Source organism: Perca flavescens, chromosome 10 (assembly GCF_004354835.1).
Source record: "Perca flavescens isolate YP-PL-M2 chromosome 10, PFLA_1.0, whole genome shotgun sequence".
Lineage (NCBI taxonomy): Eukaryota > Metazoa > Chordata > Actinopteri > Perciformes > Percidae > Perca > Perca flavescens.
The window spans coordinates 23,089,189-23,105,055 of record NC_041340.1 but is presented as its reverse complement, the minus strand read 5'-3'; the positions used below and the strand labels follow the sequence as shown (position 1 = coordinate 23,105,055).

General features: G+C 40.4%; 1 protein-coding gene across 1 annotated transcript; it reads left to right on the top strand.

Annotated features, from left to right (window-relative positions):
• Positions 1–2,473: 2,473 nt before the first annotated feature.
• dusp1 (dual specificity phosphatase 1) lies at positions 2,474–5,892 on the top strand. Its single transcript, XM_028589124.1, has 4 exons — positions 2,474–3,157; positions 3,401–3,546; positions 3,675–3,894; positions 4,610–5,892. Exons 1-4 carry the CDS (start codon positions 2,785–2,787, stop codon positions 4,963–4,965), a joined length of 1,095 nt encoding a protein of 364 aa, XP_028444925.1. The 5' UTR covers positions 2,474–2,784; the 3' UTR covers positions 4,966–5,892.
• Positions 5,893–15,867: the final 9,975 nt, after the last annotated feature.

The following is a 15,867-nucleotide window of genomic DNA, read 5'->3' as shown; positions in this document are numbered from 1 at the left end:
CCGTAGTGACAATGACAGTAAACAGGCAGTAATGACAGCAAGTGACAGCGAGGTCGGACCACAGGAAACGCCTCTTTCGTCCTCTGTTTCACTTCCCTTTCTGGATGAGAGCCACGGTTGATTATGGGCCATAATCATGGGAATCCCAAACATGCAGAGCAATAGGTCTAATTTAAGACCTTCATTTAAATATTCAGTCCCACACAGTACAGACACACCCATACAGGTTTGTATTCTTACTCGGGGAGGACATTTGCACGGATAAATGTTGTCACTTAGAGAACAGGATTCTTTTTAAATGTAATTGTGAGTTCTGGTTTCATGGTCTTTTTGCTGGTTATCATGACCAAACAGCTACAGAGAAAATATAATACATGGGTTTAGGCAGTTGAACTTTTTGTAATATGTTTTGTAGAACATTTTGGAAAGCACCATTATCACAGATAACATTGGCAGGTGCTGTGAACAATTGAATGACATGAAGATTTACTCCATGGAAATACACAAATGCTTCACCATATCTGTCTCTGCTCACTCCTTCATCTGGTGTTTGATTTCTTGCCTAACCTACAGGATGTAAGCCCAGCACTTCATGACTGGAGGCAAGATGCATTTTAGGACAAAATGTTTGGGTACAAACTGTTTTAAGAGCCCTGTTCAACTCTACTTCCCTGTATAGTTTGTAACATTCCTGCATGTGTCTCACAGTTGACTCATCTCACAGGAGTGTGAGGTTAAACCGGCTGGAGAGTTTTTGCACTTTGTTGTGATTGGTTAAGTTTCTGTCCTTAAAGCTTCCCCTCCCCTCCCCCTCTTCCTTTCTCAAATAACACATCTCCGTCTGCTTGAAGTCAAAACAGTATGGATGTGGATTCACACGGCTGAAAGTCCTCACATATTCAGCTTACATTTAAGTGAGAATGATGTCATAACGGCCTATGTCAGCCTGATCTTTTGAAGCAATACACAGTGTAAAACTGTTGCCACATAAAACGTGATACTTTAGTTATAAAGAATTAGAAATACATTAGATTTTTTAGGGCAATGGGGCATCATCTGAGCACTATTGAGCTGAAACTTAATGGGATTTTGAATGGTATGTCGCAACAACACCTTTTTGAAATCTACATAGTAAACATTTGTTTCACAACAAAACAACCTAGGCACATCTCTACCGTGTAGTTTCAACACACCCTCCTGTCAGTAGACGCCTGTTGCCTGTCAATAAATGATCCTCATGCTTACTTATTATGAGACAGCAGCGTTGCCCACTCTGAGTCAGCAAACCACACCAACAAATGAAAAGGGTTTCCCAGAGTGACTGGAATCATGTTTGCTTTTTAAAATATACATTTCTTTCTTCGGGGCGTGGGGGGGGCCTCATTTATCTGTTTTTTAATTTGGTAACAGATGAAACAAAACTGACAGGTCAAGAGATCTCCATTCTGCTGTTATCTTTCTGGTCGACCAGTGTTTTTGTTTCTCAGCATGTGGAAATTTACTGGACTTCAGATTTCTATACAGTGATTAACTTTTATGGTTAGCCTTTGCTCTCGGGGCATTGAACACTATGTACCTCTGACTAATAAAAACAAAGAATAAACTTTTATGGCCCCCATGGCAGATATTTACTTATTATCTTGTTATTTGTCAACTCTCAGGTGAAGAGGCAAAATAGAAATCTAATTAAACACTAACATCATGGAAAATTTGGCAAATTCCTTATTTGCAGTTATGATTTGGAAACACGAGATTAATTCTACAAGTATTATAAAAGATAAAAGAACAATTAATGAGAAATGACCTCTTATAACACATCCGTGCCTCAGTCTCCCAGTTGAAACTTTATGGTTTAACTTTTTAATTCATCCACACTCTGTCGTAGTATATGGACATCAGTAGACCAGGAGGCTGCTGACTGAGGTCCCTCTGGACTCACTCGCTAACTGTAACTGGACTCACATTTACATTTATTTTCTGTGCAACTTTGGAAAAGTCCAATGTTTTTGTAGCCTACATCATATATACAGCATATATGCTGGAGCTGCTCCCCCCGCGACCCGACACCGGATAAGCGGACGAAGATGGATGGATGGATGGACATCATATATAATAACCCCCATTTTGCACATGCAATGCACATCCAATCTGCACACGGTTTAAAGGGCAAACTTTTTTTGTTTACTTTTTTCTTGTTCTTTTTACTTTGAACTCTTATATTATGTTGCTTCTAGTGTTTTCTAGTGTTTTATCTGGGCTATCTGACACAGCGTGCCCGTACGTGACGTGCGCACTGCGCATGTGCACAAATGTCGTGCATGTGCGACGTGCGCGCGAGGCCCGTTCTGCAACCGCACAATGTACTCGTGGGGGGAGGGTGGCGATCCATGCGATGACGTCCGCAGCGCTGACAGGAAGCCAAGAGGGGCGGGCGCCTGACGTGAGTGGCCTCTCATTCACAAGCACGAGCTGTATATAAACGCTTTCCGATGCTCTCTGAGCCAGAAGCAACTCAAACGCAACTTGAATATATATTAATATTTGAAAGAAGAACCACAACTACAGGATATACACTCAAGAAAAGAAAAGGACCAGCTACTGATAGTCTTAAAACTTTTTTGACTGTTTTTCTTTTCCGGAAACAAAGGACTCGCCGCTTCAAAGATTAAGCTACTTTGGGGGAAAAGCTTCTTTATTTTTTTTTTAACAACAACCTAAACTTCTTTTTTGTTGCCGTACAAGCTTACGTATTTGGATTTTACATTTCTATCCCGCCGCCCTACTATGGTCATTATGGAGGTCCCCACTATCGACTGTGCGTCCCTCCGTGGTCTGTTGGAGGACGACGTCCCGGCGGGCTGCCTGGTGCTGGACTGCCGATCCTTCCTGTCCTTTAACTCGGCCCACATATCGGGCTCAACCAACGTGCGCTTCAGCACCATAGTGCGCAGGCGAGCCAGAGGTGGTCTGGGACTTGAGCACATTGTCCCCAACGAGGACACCAGGAACCGGCTCCTGTCCGGGGAGTACCAGTCTGTCGTGCTGCTTGACGACCGCAGTTTGGACTTGAGACAGGCGAAGAAAGACGGGACATTGATGCTTGCTGTTACGGCCATGTGTCGCGACCCCTGTGGGTCTAGGGTTTTTATTCTTAAAGGTGAGTTGTTGACTGCTTGAAATAGCCTCGCACAATTGTTTCACTGTATCCTAACAACGGGGCAACAAATGCGGATTACAGCTGTCACCATACCAGCTCGTACTGGAGTAAACAATGTTCCAAAATAGCTCCATGAGCAGTTGTCACCTTTTTTTCGCAGACCCATATTTAAACGTGGATGTGTCTCTGTGCTATATGATGTGATCTAACCTAGATGTCCTTTTTTTTTTCTCCCCTTTTCAGGTGGCTTTGACAAATTTTCCACAGAGTTTCCAGAGATGTGTACCAAACCCTCCCCTCCACAAGGGCTTAGTTTGCCCCTGAGCTCCAGCCATCCGGGGAGTGCAGATCCAAGCTGTAGTCCATGCAACACTCCTTTATACGACCAGGTTAGTATCTTTATTTGATTTAATCAGATTGCACACCGACCGCGCTATGTTTGTTTCTTACTTCCTGTTGTAACTGTTTTGTAGCTGACTGAATGGGGTTGCATTGTTTGTTTTTTCTTTCTGTTTAGGGTGGTCCTGTGGAGATCTTGCCTTTCCTGTACCTCGGCAGTGCTTACCACGCTTCAAGGAAAGACATGCTTGACATGCTTGGGATCAGCGCTCTAATCAACGTCTCTGCCAACTGCCCCAACCACTTTGTGGACTCCTTCCTCTACAAGAGCATCCCTGTCGAGGACAACCATAAAGCCAACATCAGCTCCTGGTTCAACGAGGCAATCGAGTTTATCGGTGAGTACACACTCCATTTTTACCCCCTTCACACTCTTCCCCCAACTGCCAAATTTGACGCGCCTATCACAGCTGTTACTCCTGAGCCCGCTGATGGCAAGCAACACAAACACCCGACCCCCCTTTACAACACTCTTTGACTCCAATTTAAAAAAAGTTCCCTCCAAAACTGACCAGCTGGCTCAGCACAGGCTCCCCACTCCACCACAATAGTGGTTACATCATCACCACCTCTCAGGCGTAGAAAAAAAGGGATGCCCCCATCTAATGAGCAGCAGCCCCAAACTAGTTTTGTAGTGGGTAGGCTGGCTGTGCATGAATGGCTCCCTCCACGCCACTCTTTGTTCTGGCTAAACAAAAGGCAATTTCTCCTCTCTCACTGTCTGCCTTCCTCCCAGATCAATACCCCCCAGCAGGGGTCTGCCCCCCCATCCCCCCCACCCCCCTCCTCCCCCCTTGTCCATTCAGACTTCCTCCTTTGGGAATAACCCCCACAAGCTCATACCCTGCTCCCCTTTTAACTCTGTTCCTGTCTCTTAATGAGCACTGTTGGATTTAAAAGGGAACTGAAAGTGTTGCAAAGACTTTAGTTTTTTTTGCCTTCCTGTGACCTGCAGAGTTTTAACCTCTGTTATTTGCAAATGCATTTAATCACCTGATAGAGGTTTACAGTGAACTAATGTTGCTTTCTCTTCCCTTCTTCTCCCCCCCCCAGACTCTGTGAGGAATAAAGGAGGCCGTGTGTTTGTCCACTGTCAAGCTGGCATCTCCCGCTCGGCCACCATTTGCCTTGCCTACCTCATGCGGACCAACCGCGTGAAGCTGGACGAGGCCTTTGAGTTTGTCAAGCAGCGGCGCAGCATCATCTCCCCCAACTTCAGCTTCATGGGTCAGCTCCTCCAGTTTGAGTCCCAGGTCCTGGCCACATCTAGCTGCTCGTCGGAGGCTGGCAGTCCAGCAATCCGCAACAACAGCACAGTCTTCAATTTCCCAGTGTCCATCCCTGTACACAACTCTGCTGGTCAGCTCTCATTCCTCCACAGCCCCATCACCACCTCTCCCAGCTGCTGAGGAAGGTGTGGGGGGGGCACAGACTTTGTTTGGACTGGTAACTGAAGTGACTTTACAAAGAGCACTGCACAAAACACAGTCCTGATTCTAATCCATTTGATGGTGATACTGTCACTGGACAGAATGAGAACTAGTATTTGGGGTCAGTTTGTGTGACTCTGTTAGCTGCTGGCCAAAACTCTGAAGGTTGGCCTCATCTTTTCAAAGAGCGATTAGAGAACTATTACCAGAAAGTATTCATGTTGTACCTTCTCAATGTGAAAGTCATCCACCGTTTTAATCCTAGATGACTTTGAGAAATGGCTGAAAAGGTAGTTTAGATTATTCCTGTAGAGGGAATTAGAAGTATCTGAATATTCCTTATTCAGGACTGGTTTTTATTTTTATGTTTCCATGAAGGCAACTGCTTTTGATAATCGTAATCATTTTTAAGCAAACATAATGGAGAGGATTAACAGTTGTCTCAGGAATGTTGACTTATCCTCTCAAAATTCTATTTTGGTTAAAGAAAGCTATTCAAACCCATTGCGCAACATGGCATGGGAGTTACTCCTTCATTTGACGAACAATGAATGTATCCCCTTCTTTTCAGTGTAGATGTGGCAGGAATCTTCATTTTCAGTTTGAGAGTTTAACGCGTTGTCAATTCAAATGCAAATACCTGCGATTCAAGACATCATGAAACCTTGACGATCCTGACACATTGGGGGAAATGGACCATAATTACCTCATGTTTCTGTGCTGTGTCCTACAGCGCTGAGACAGACAGAACCCCAGAACTACTAAAATGGGGGCACGTAGTCCTCAGTGGCTGCATTCTGACATATTTATTGAACTAAAGTAATATATTTCTTTATCATATCTATTTTTGCATATGTTTGTTTAAATGTTTTTATACCGTTTAATAAATCTCATTTGACTTTTGTACTCCGTTGAAGATTTTCTTTTTTTTTATTCACTGGTGAGACAAATGATGCACAATGACTTGCAAATCATTTTAGGCAAAACATTTTTAGTTTTTGTCACATCTAGTTATCTACCAATATATCTGTCTTCAGGTTATAAATATTATACAAATTTAGTGTGAAATACAAAGCAAATTCATAAGCTTATTGTCTCTCAAATTGAATGAATAAATTATATCCCTAGAAATAAAAAAATGTGTTTGTATATGGCCAGTAGTACAAACATTTTAGGGCAGCAACTAACCATTATTAATGAATCTGTGGATTATTTCTAATTAACAGTTTGGTCCATAAGATGGAGTCAGAAATTAGTAAAAAAAAAGGGGGCTTTATAATTTCCCAAAGCACAGGTCGACATTCAAATGGCCTGTTTTGTGTGACCAACAGTCCAAGACTGAGACATTTCCTTTAATATTATAGAAGACTAAATAAACAAGCAAATGTTCACATTTAATTTAAGTTACACAAATGAAATGTATTAGCATTTTAGCTTAAATAAATTACTTACATTTTTCTATTATCAAAATAGTTACATTTTCTGTTGTTCAAATAAAAAAAATTGTTTATGTATCCAACAACGAAAGTTTTAATTTATTTTGATGCTTTCGAAGATTGCAGTTGAAAATTGCAATGCACCCAAACAAACTTAAAGTGAAACTGACCTACTGACATGTCATAAATATCTCTGTGCCCATCCTTCCCTGTTTTTTTTCCATGCGATGGAATTCTATCATATATCTGCATAAGGATTTTGGCCACATAAGAAGCATGATGTCATGGTATTGCCCATTGTTTTGGCCACACTCCCTCTTTATGAACCCATCTGAGAGCAGGGCAGCAGCAGGAGGCCTAAAGAATGAGCTAAGGAGCCCTCCCTCTGTGGCCACAATAGGAGCAGCTGCAAGGCGTTTGGGAAAAGTGTGACAACTAAAGAGCATTCAGGGCTTATTCAAGCACCGGCCTTGTGTCCCCTGCCTCCCCACCAATGGGGAGGTGGAGACAGAGATGGCCGTGAAAGGGAAAGGAATATGTTTGGGTTGCAAATTAGCTAAAACATTGACTTTGACCCTGTGTGGGGTGTGAGAAAAAGGAGAAAAAACTTCCTCCGGAGGTGATGGTGATGATACCCCAAGGCCTTTACTACAAAAATTTTTTTTTAATGAAGCTCAGGTTTAGAAGGGAGAATACCTTTACATTTTGACAACACTTTCATGGATTCTGAGAAATGACTAAATGTGTTCTTTAAACGGACACCCACTTCTTATCTGACAGTAATCCAAATGTTTGTCACTGAAAGAAAAAAAATTACCATTCACAATGCATCTGTGATGAAAGGCTCATTCATGACCTCACCAGCTTCCTCAGACAAGCTGTGGTTTTGGTGACATATGTGCGACTTCCCCCCTCCCCCTCCCCTAACCAGCCCACCCGCCTTTGTGTCTTTAGATTTCCTGTGTTCAGGAGGGAGGTGGGCAGGAGTGTGTTGTGTCTGTATGTGTGTGAAAGTCGTTAGGCATCTTTTATGATCTGATGAGGGAGCTTTGGAGGGAAAAAGCCCTAAGTCAATTGACCGGTCAGGGACATACAGCATTGTGATGTGTGTGTGTGTGTGTGTGTGTGTGTGTGTGTGTGAGACAATCTAAATGTGGTGTGAGATAATGTCAAGGTGCTATCCAAATGAGGCTGGATGCTGAAACAAGAAAAAATGAAAGTACAAACTTGCTTAAGTTTACTTCTGATGTATTGAATCCCGTATTTCTTATCATATCCTCACATTTTCAGTCGATATCAGTCAGTCAGACTTGACCATAACATCATTTGCAAGTTTCACTATGATCCATTTAGCATCTGAGCTCTGACTCAACTTCAGAGTCGTTTTAATGAACACAATCAGAGGAAACATGGTTATATAATGTGTCAGAACTGCTGCCATGACAGAAAGAGACATAACCCCACCCTTCCCATTTTACACAATCCAGTTTGGATCAAATATGTGGGAGTTGATGTAAGTTTTCATGACATCAGATGTGACACTTACCCACTTCCTTAAAAAATGAGGATGGCATATTGGAATTGAATTCTGTCACATGTACCTAAACAAGTTATATTAAAACTTTGACTAATATGGAATCAAATGACTCTCTGACTTTTGAAAGTTTTGCTACAAGCCTGCTCACAATGTCTCAATAAAAGAACATGAGATCATAATCATCATCATCATTATGAAACAATATGACATCCCAGTCCCCAGTTCCATTAACCTTTACAGGTTAAGTTCTACTTGAAGATGGTTGTAATTGATGTTTACATAGATAGTAGAACATTAAATGTTAAATGTCATAGCAGTGTCACAACACTATAGCAATGTGTTCTTATGTGCAGTATCAGGGAATATATCGCATTCATTTGCAAAGAAATGTCTTTGTGACAGAAAATGGTAATAATTGTGGCCATTTGGCAGACACATGACAGATCTTGGTTAAGTTATCTGGTGAATGCGAACAAAAAATGACATACCAGTGACATATTTTGATGACAACAGAGAAGATGACAACACTATAAGATCAATAACATATCACCAACGTTTTGGCCAACTGCGGTCTATTTCAAGGCTGGCTTAACACATATGTCAGATCTTCTTCTCTTCAAAATATGTAGCCCTGACATGTAGTTGCAGTTTTGAGAAGGTTATGTGACAGCCATGGCAGGACACGCTAAAGTAGTAAATAAGCCACTGCAAATAGCAACACCCCTGTGAAGAGCTTACGCATACAGAATTAAGCTTTATAAAGAATTCAGAGTTATAGTGGTACATTACACTGACTGGTCACAAGCAGGAGGACTTCATTGGTATTGCCGTGTTCTTTTGTGTCTGCTGAATGTGTAATTAGTAGAAAACAGTTTGCTAACCTGATAAGTTTATTCAGTATATCAAGACTCACTGTTCTTTAAAGTCTTCTGCATTCAGTTAGCAATTACATGTCTGATGAGTGTAATTGTTTTTGTAATTAATTACACTGTCCAGGAATACGTCACACCTGCTTACATTTCAAGTCCATTTCAGCTGCATTACCACACAATGATAAAGTATCATTATCATTTTTTTTTGTCTCCGTTGAAAGACCCACATGGGAACGTGACACACAGACACACACATGACTAAACAACAAAGGCCACAACGTACCCACTAATTCTAACTTGACTTCCTGTGTGATAAGGGCTTAAGTGTGAACGTGATTGCCTGTCTGATAACTGGAGGATGCAGGGTAATTAAACCTCTCACACTATCGTACCTTAAAACTGGATTAAGTCTCTCACACTCACACATCCATTCTCACAAGCACACACAATATCCTGTGTGAGAAGACTGAGTCCATTGATGTCATAATACTCACCTGGAGTAAATCTGTAAAAGGATTATGACTGGGCCTCTGTAACATCCCGTGGCTCTAGCATTGTGCTGGCTTGTTCTAACCAAAATGCACAGTGCAGGCAAACGCACACAGTCTGTTGTGCCAGATGCCAAATCTCATGTAGGCTTTGTCGTAAACAGAGTTAACATGGAAGTTTCCTGTAAGAGGTCAATGTGTCAAAGCCAAAACCTGCTTCAAAAACCTTTAATGTTTAAATTCACCCAGCAATGTTGCATGTTTTAAAGAGAATAAAAATAGAGAGAATGAAACTGCTACATATTTTCAAACGTCTTCTGCAACTGCTGATTTAAAAAAAACAACTCTACCAAACCTTCTGTTGAATGTTCTGTGTGAGATTCCAGAGCAAAGCTCGACCAGAAACCCTACAAAAAGAAGCTGGAAAAGCTTCTGTTGCATGACAGGAGCCCAGATAAGGCCAGATCTCTGACATGATAACCAAAGACTTGTATAGCTCAAGGAATGTCAGGACATTACGTATGGCTGCAGTGAAGTGGCTTTTCCTTGCCAGCAGAGCTCCCCTTCCTTTAACAACCCTATCTGGAATGTCAGACGGCCGTGGAAATGTCTGCTCTAAAGGTGTGCACTGGTTCATCAATCAGGGCACCGCTACAGACATTGCATTAATCTCCCATTGTGTTTGTGGTTGCTCCACCTGTCCAGATAACAGAGTTTTGCTATGCCTTGGTATAAAAGGGGGTCATTTCATTCTCTCAACAGTAAAGTAAAAAAAAAGTAAACAAAAAAGTGTGTTGAAGTAACAACTTTCAATGGCTCATAATCATAAAAACAAATGAGACTTTTGAATGATAGCCAGCAGTAAGACATCTATCAATCCCTCCAGAGCCTCATCCACTGAGTCTGAGCATGTATTTTTCCACTCACTGGAGGTACAGGGTTGTGTTTACAAGCAGCAGTGAGATCCTGTGTGGAGTATTTAAGGAATGTCTGGCATCCTGTCTTCTACATTGACTGCACTCTGGGTAGATGATGTCACACCCAAAGAACATACATACATACATACGAGCAGACATAAATCACATTACGGCGGCGCAGATGTGCTTAGCAGCAAAAACGAATATGAATACAACAGTCATAAAATAAAAGCAGCAGCAATCAGCAGAGTCATCAGCCTTGATTTAAAAGAACTGAGAGTTGCAGAGATTGTTTCAGATATATGGTGCATTAAAGCAGTATTTTGTAATAAATTATTTGAGAGACAGGAAGCCAGTGTAAAGACCTCAGAACTGGGGTGATAGTGAGGACTCGAGCAGCAGCTTTCTGAATCAGCTGCAGCTGTCTATTCAATTTTTTAGGGAGACCTGTAAAGACACTGTTACAGTAGTCAAGTCTTCTAGATCCTGGTGAGACAGTATCAGTAGCTCAGTCCGTAGGGAGTTGGGCTGGGAACCGAAGGGCCCAAAGTACGGAGCGTGGTGCCAGTTCCCCTCCTGGGCACTGCCAAGATGCCAAGATCTTCTTCTTCTTCTTCTTCTTCTTCTTCTTCTTCTTCTTCTTATTTTGTTCCCTGGTTGCTTGGTTATGTAAAATGTAAATGTGTGTGTCGTCTGAATAATTATGGTAACTTATTTTGTTGTTTTCATCATCTGAGCTAGTGGAAGCATGTATATGTTAAACAGAAGAGGCCCCAGAATGGAGCCTAGTGGAGCTCTGCATGTAATTTTGTCCACTCAGATGTGTAATTAACTATTGACACAAAGTAGTCCATGTCCTTTAAGTAAGATTCAAACCAGTTTAGTACTGTTGCAGAAAGTCCACCCAGTTTCCCAGTCATTCTAGTAATATGTTGTGGTTGACTGTGTTAAATGCAGCACTGAGATCCAGAAATACTAAGACTGATGACTGAAGACTGAAGCAGATGTCATTATAGACCTTAATAAGAACAGTCTCAGTGCTGTGGTGTGGTCAAAAACCTGTCCGGAAGACATCAAAACGGTCGTTTAGTGGTGACAATAAGTTGTTTGGCACTAGAAAAACAGCTTTTTCAATGATTTTACTTGAAATCGGAAGGTTTGATATGGGTCTGTACTTGTTCATTAGTCATATGTCTAGATTGTTCTTTTTTAAGAGTGGCTTGATGACTGCAGTTTCCAGGGCTTATGGGAAGACATCTGATAAGAGAGATGTGCTTACAGTTTGTGTAAGATCTGAGGCCATGAAATTGAATCAGTCAGTAATAATAAAAGCAAAGATCATGCTTCAGAGATTTAAGTGCCCTGGGCAAAAACAAGCATGGGACATCTCATATGACTGAGAAATGATCACCACTCATGTGGTCTTCTTGGTGGTACTTACGGCCATTCTTCAGATGAAATGGTAATATTGGATTAGTCATTGAGGACGACATGATTTCTGACAAACAGCAAGTTGCTTGCCTTTTTAATAACTTTTTTACAAAAGTTGCTGCCAGTTAGGTTGATAATTTGCCGAGTGTGTCAGGTATGGACCACCGTTTGTAAACTCCTTTTATAAAAACAAGCATGCTACTCCTGATGCTTTTGAGATTGTCCCTGTCTCAGAGGAGAGGGTGAGAATGTGTCTATCCACATTGTCAATTAACAAAGCCACTGGACAGGACCTTATTCCGTCCAGATTGCTGAGCGATAGTGCCAATGTAATTTCTAGGGTACTCACCGCTATAATAAATGTATTTTTAAGTCAGGGTATCTTTCCAAGCAAAATGAAAAGGGCCAGGGTAATCCCCCTTTTTAAGAAAAATAGCAGCTGAGATGTGGGTAATTATAGGCCTGTATCAATTCTGACAGCCACATCAAAGCTGTTTGAGCGTCTTGTGTATGAGAAGGTGGAAGAGTACCTTGTCAGACAAAATCTACTGTATGAAGTTCAGTCTGGATTTAGAGCACAATATTCTACTGAAACCTGTCTTATTCATTTATTTGATTATATTCGACAAAACATTGATGAAGGAAAGCATGTGGGCATGATTCTTCTGGATTTGCAAAAAGCCTTTTATACTGTAAACCATACAATACTACTATCACAGCTACAAAGTATAGGCTTCAGAAATACTGCAAATACTGGTGAAATGGTTCACCTCTTACCTCACTAGAAGAATTCAAGTTTCTGATGTTGAGGGGACCATATCTGATCCTCAGGATATTACTTGTGGGGTGCCCCAAGGTTCAGTCCTTGGCCCCCTTTTATTTTTAGTTTATATCAATGACATGCCAGCTGCGGTGAAATGTAAGCTGCTTTTATATGCTGATGACTCTGCATTACTGGTCTCTGGGAGTGATATCAGTGAGATTGAGAAGACTCTAGGTAATGAATTAGACAGTGTTAGCAAGTGGCTCATAGACAATAGGCTTTCAATACATCTGGGTAAAACTGAGTCAATTTTATTTGGAACAAAAAGAAGTTGTCTAGTACAAATACACTTACAGTCACATGTAATGGCACTGAAATAATGTCTCAGAAAAGCGTCACATACCTGGGGTTAAGATTAGAGCAGTCATTAACCTGTAGATCTATTGCTGACAAAATATTATCCAAGTGTGCCGGTAAACTGAAATTCCTGTATCGCAGGATAAGGCATCTTTCTATCAAGAAATTACTGGTTGTATTACTGATTCAATGTCATTTTGATTATGCATGTTCTGCCTGCTACTGTGGATTATCAGTTAAACTTAAAAACTGACTGCAAGTGATGCAAAATAATGTTATCCGCTACCTGTTAAATGTACACCCATGGACTCATATTGGTGGAGATGCTTTTAAAAGGGTATGACTGCTGCCAGTACATGTTAGAGTGGAGCAGTTAAAGTTGAATCATATGTATAATGTCATAAATGGCTCTGCTCCCAAATATTTACACTATCATACAAAAATGGTTCATACACAGCATAATCACAATACTAGGGCCAGTGTCCGTTCTTGTAAAGTGCCCAGAGTCAACAATGCAGCTAGAAGTGCTTTTTCTATACAGGTATTACATTGTGGAATAATCTGCCGCTTTCCCTCAAAATTGTAAATACCAGAGGGGCTTTTAGACATCAGGTTAAGGCATTTTTATGGAATAGAGTAACTGATCTTTTTAATTAGAGTAGACTGATTATTTTATGTGCTCTGTGATTTTCTGATTTTAGCACTCTTGAACCTTGGATGATTTGTGTTAAATGTTATTTTCTTTGTCCTGCAATAGGTCGTTGTCATGTGTTTAATGTTCTAACACCAAGGACCATGTTGGAAATAAGTGTTCACACTTTAACATGTTATCCTTTGGATTATGTTGTCTGTCAAATCCAAAATAAATCAAATCAAGTTAAAAAAACAAATGCAGCCAAGCGCTTATTATTAATTAAATTAATTAATTTATTTTGTATTAATGGTGTTATGATAACATGTCTATCAAGCTCAATGTTTTGCTTTATATTTATATTTTTCAGGTTTAAATCATATTTGTTAGTGTAATCAGACTTTATCTTTTATCTTTTTCTGTTGATATTCAGTTTTTAGGGCTAATATAATGGCCAATTTTCACCACAGAATTATTAAAGTTTTTAATCATCCAATTAATCAGACAAATCATTAATTAAACTATTTTTGTCCTGTCTGTTTTGTTTAAGGTGTATTGTGGTGACCTGTGCAAAATACACAACAGGGAAGATCTCTTAAAAAATTTATGGTTTATGAAATGTAGCTCTGTTATTCTGTGTGATTATGTAATTTAGCAATGATGTCCAGAAAAGTACAATTGTGACAACACTCTCACATGAATGGATGGAATTCTGTATGTGTTGAACACATGTTCAGTAGAGCATCACACATACTGTACATGGAATGGTCCCCAGAGAGAGCTCTGATACTGAGCAATGTCTTCTTTCAAGTTGATTGGGTGTGAGCGCCATCTTATGGAAGATGTTGTGTGTTACCAATAAAAAATATATACTTTTGTAATGGGAATGAATAGACTTTACAGCCTGCACACCAAATTGTTTTCCTTAACATTTAGAAGCATTCAGGCTGTTTCACTCAGGGGTGCAGTTTTATTACACAATTATTTTTTTCATATTGACTTCATCACCCCATGTCATCAGAGAGTTGAGGTTGTCCAATTCTCAAAGTCTTTGTTGACAGTGAAGAGGTTGTAAAAAAAAGCAAAGCGTGGGTTTAGAAAATGCAACAGCCTGCAGTCAAACACAGACAACAAGTGAGTTTTCATGAGTGGGACCAGAGAATGTAAGATTAACCTGACCTTGCTCCCTCTGCTAATAGTGTGTTTTTACATCAGCTATTCAAATTAATACTAAAGTCCAACAAATACCCTGGGTCCACTAGATAAAAAATGCTGAGCTGAGCTATAAATTGAGAGACAGGCTAGACCGCAATTGGTCAAACTTGAGTGATTCTGATTCAAACAGTTGACTTTTGACTTGTTTTCATGAGTAATCTATATTCACTGATCATTAATTTTAACGGAAACATTAACTTCAAAATAAGAGATGATAATAACAATTCAGCTTCAAATTCTGATAACATTTAACTCCAGATTAAGGTTTTTTAGACCATTTTCACTGAGGACATTTTGACACGTTAGAGCAGAAAGTGTAAGTAACAATATTGATGAATAGCTGTAGGCATATCAGTTGGAGGGTCCTTACTAATGACATTAGAGATGGCTCAGTAAGCCATGGCATTGTGGCAGTGAGTCAGCATGCACAACACTAAATATATTTACTCAAGTATTGTACTTTCTTGAGTATTTCCATTTTGTGCTATACTTCCACTCTACTGTTTCAGTCGGAAAAAGTTCTTCACTACATTTATTTGGTAGCTATAGTTAGTTACCATAAATTGTAGGCTACTTGTAACGTTTTTTTACACTGTTGTATTGTCACTTTTACTTAGTATCTAAATACTTTCATCACTAATACCAAGACTCTGAAACTGAAGCAGCTAAACTGAATTCAGCCATCATTCATCATTTACAACTGTGCTTTTCCAACGTGACATGTCAACATGTCCTGTTAAAAAGGCCTTTTAATGAATAGCATGGTTAGTTGAAAAAAGAAACACAATAGAGTGGATATGACTGTACCAGCTTGAATGTAAAGGACCCTATTTAAATAAACTATTTAATCCTTTTGATTTGACCTTTATTTTTACTCTTTTGGCGGAGTTAAATGAAGGCTGTTGTGAGCAAATAAAAGTAAGATAGGCCTGCCTGCCACAGCAAACATCAGTGCCCGCGGTTAACGCTCACCTCTCGAGGACAGGAATATTACCATGCACGCCCACTTCCCCATTTTTTTAGAAATTGCGGTGAGGGCTGTAGCAAAAGTCACCAGTCTTCCCTTCTAATGCCATGTATTTAACCGCGCGCGCGCGCGCGCGCACAAACACTCACGCACGACGTCCTTCCCCTCTCAGGTTGGATTTTATTGGACAGAATAAAGAGATAACAATATAGCTCATGTTTACACATCTTCAAATTTCAGGCGGGAGTCTGGTCACTAATATAACAC

What these genes read in the sequence shown, in the direction of transcription:
- dusp1 (XM_028589124.1), top strand. Translation starts at nt 2,785, where the DNA reads ATGGTCATTATGGAGGTCCCCACTATCGACTGTGCGTCCCTCCGTGGT. An exon ending in ACACTCCTTTATACGACCAG is followed by an intron (nt 3,547 to 3,674) that starts GTTAGTATCTTT and finishes CTTTCTGTTTAG; the next exon opens with GGTGGTCCTGTGGAGATCTT. An exon ending in CGAGGCAATCGAGTTTATCG is followed by an intron (nt 3,895 to 4,609) that starts GTGAGTACACAC and finishes TCCCCCCCCCAG; the next exon opens with ACTCTGTGAGGAATAAAGGA.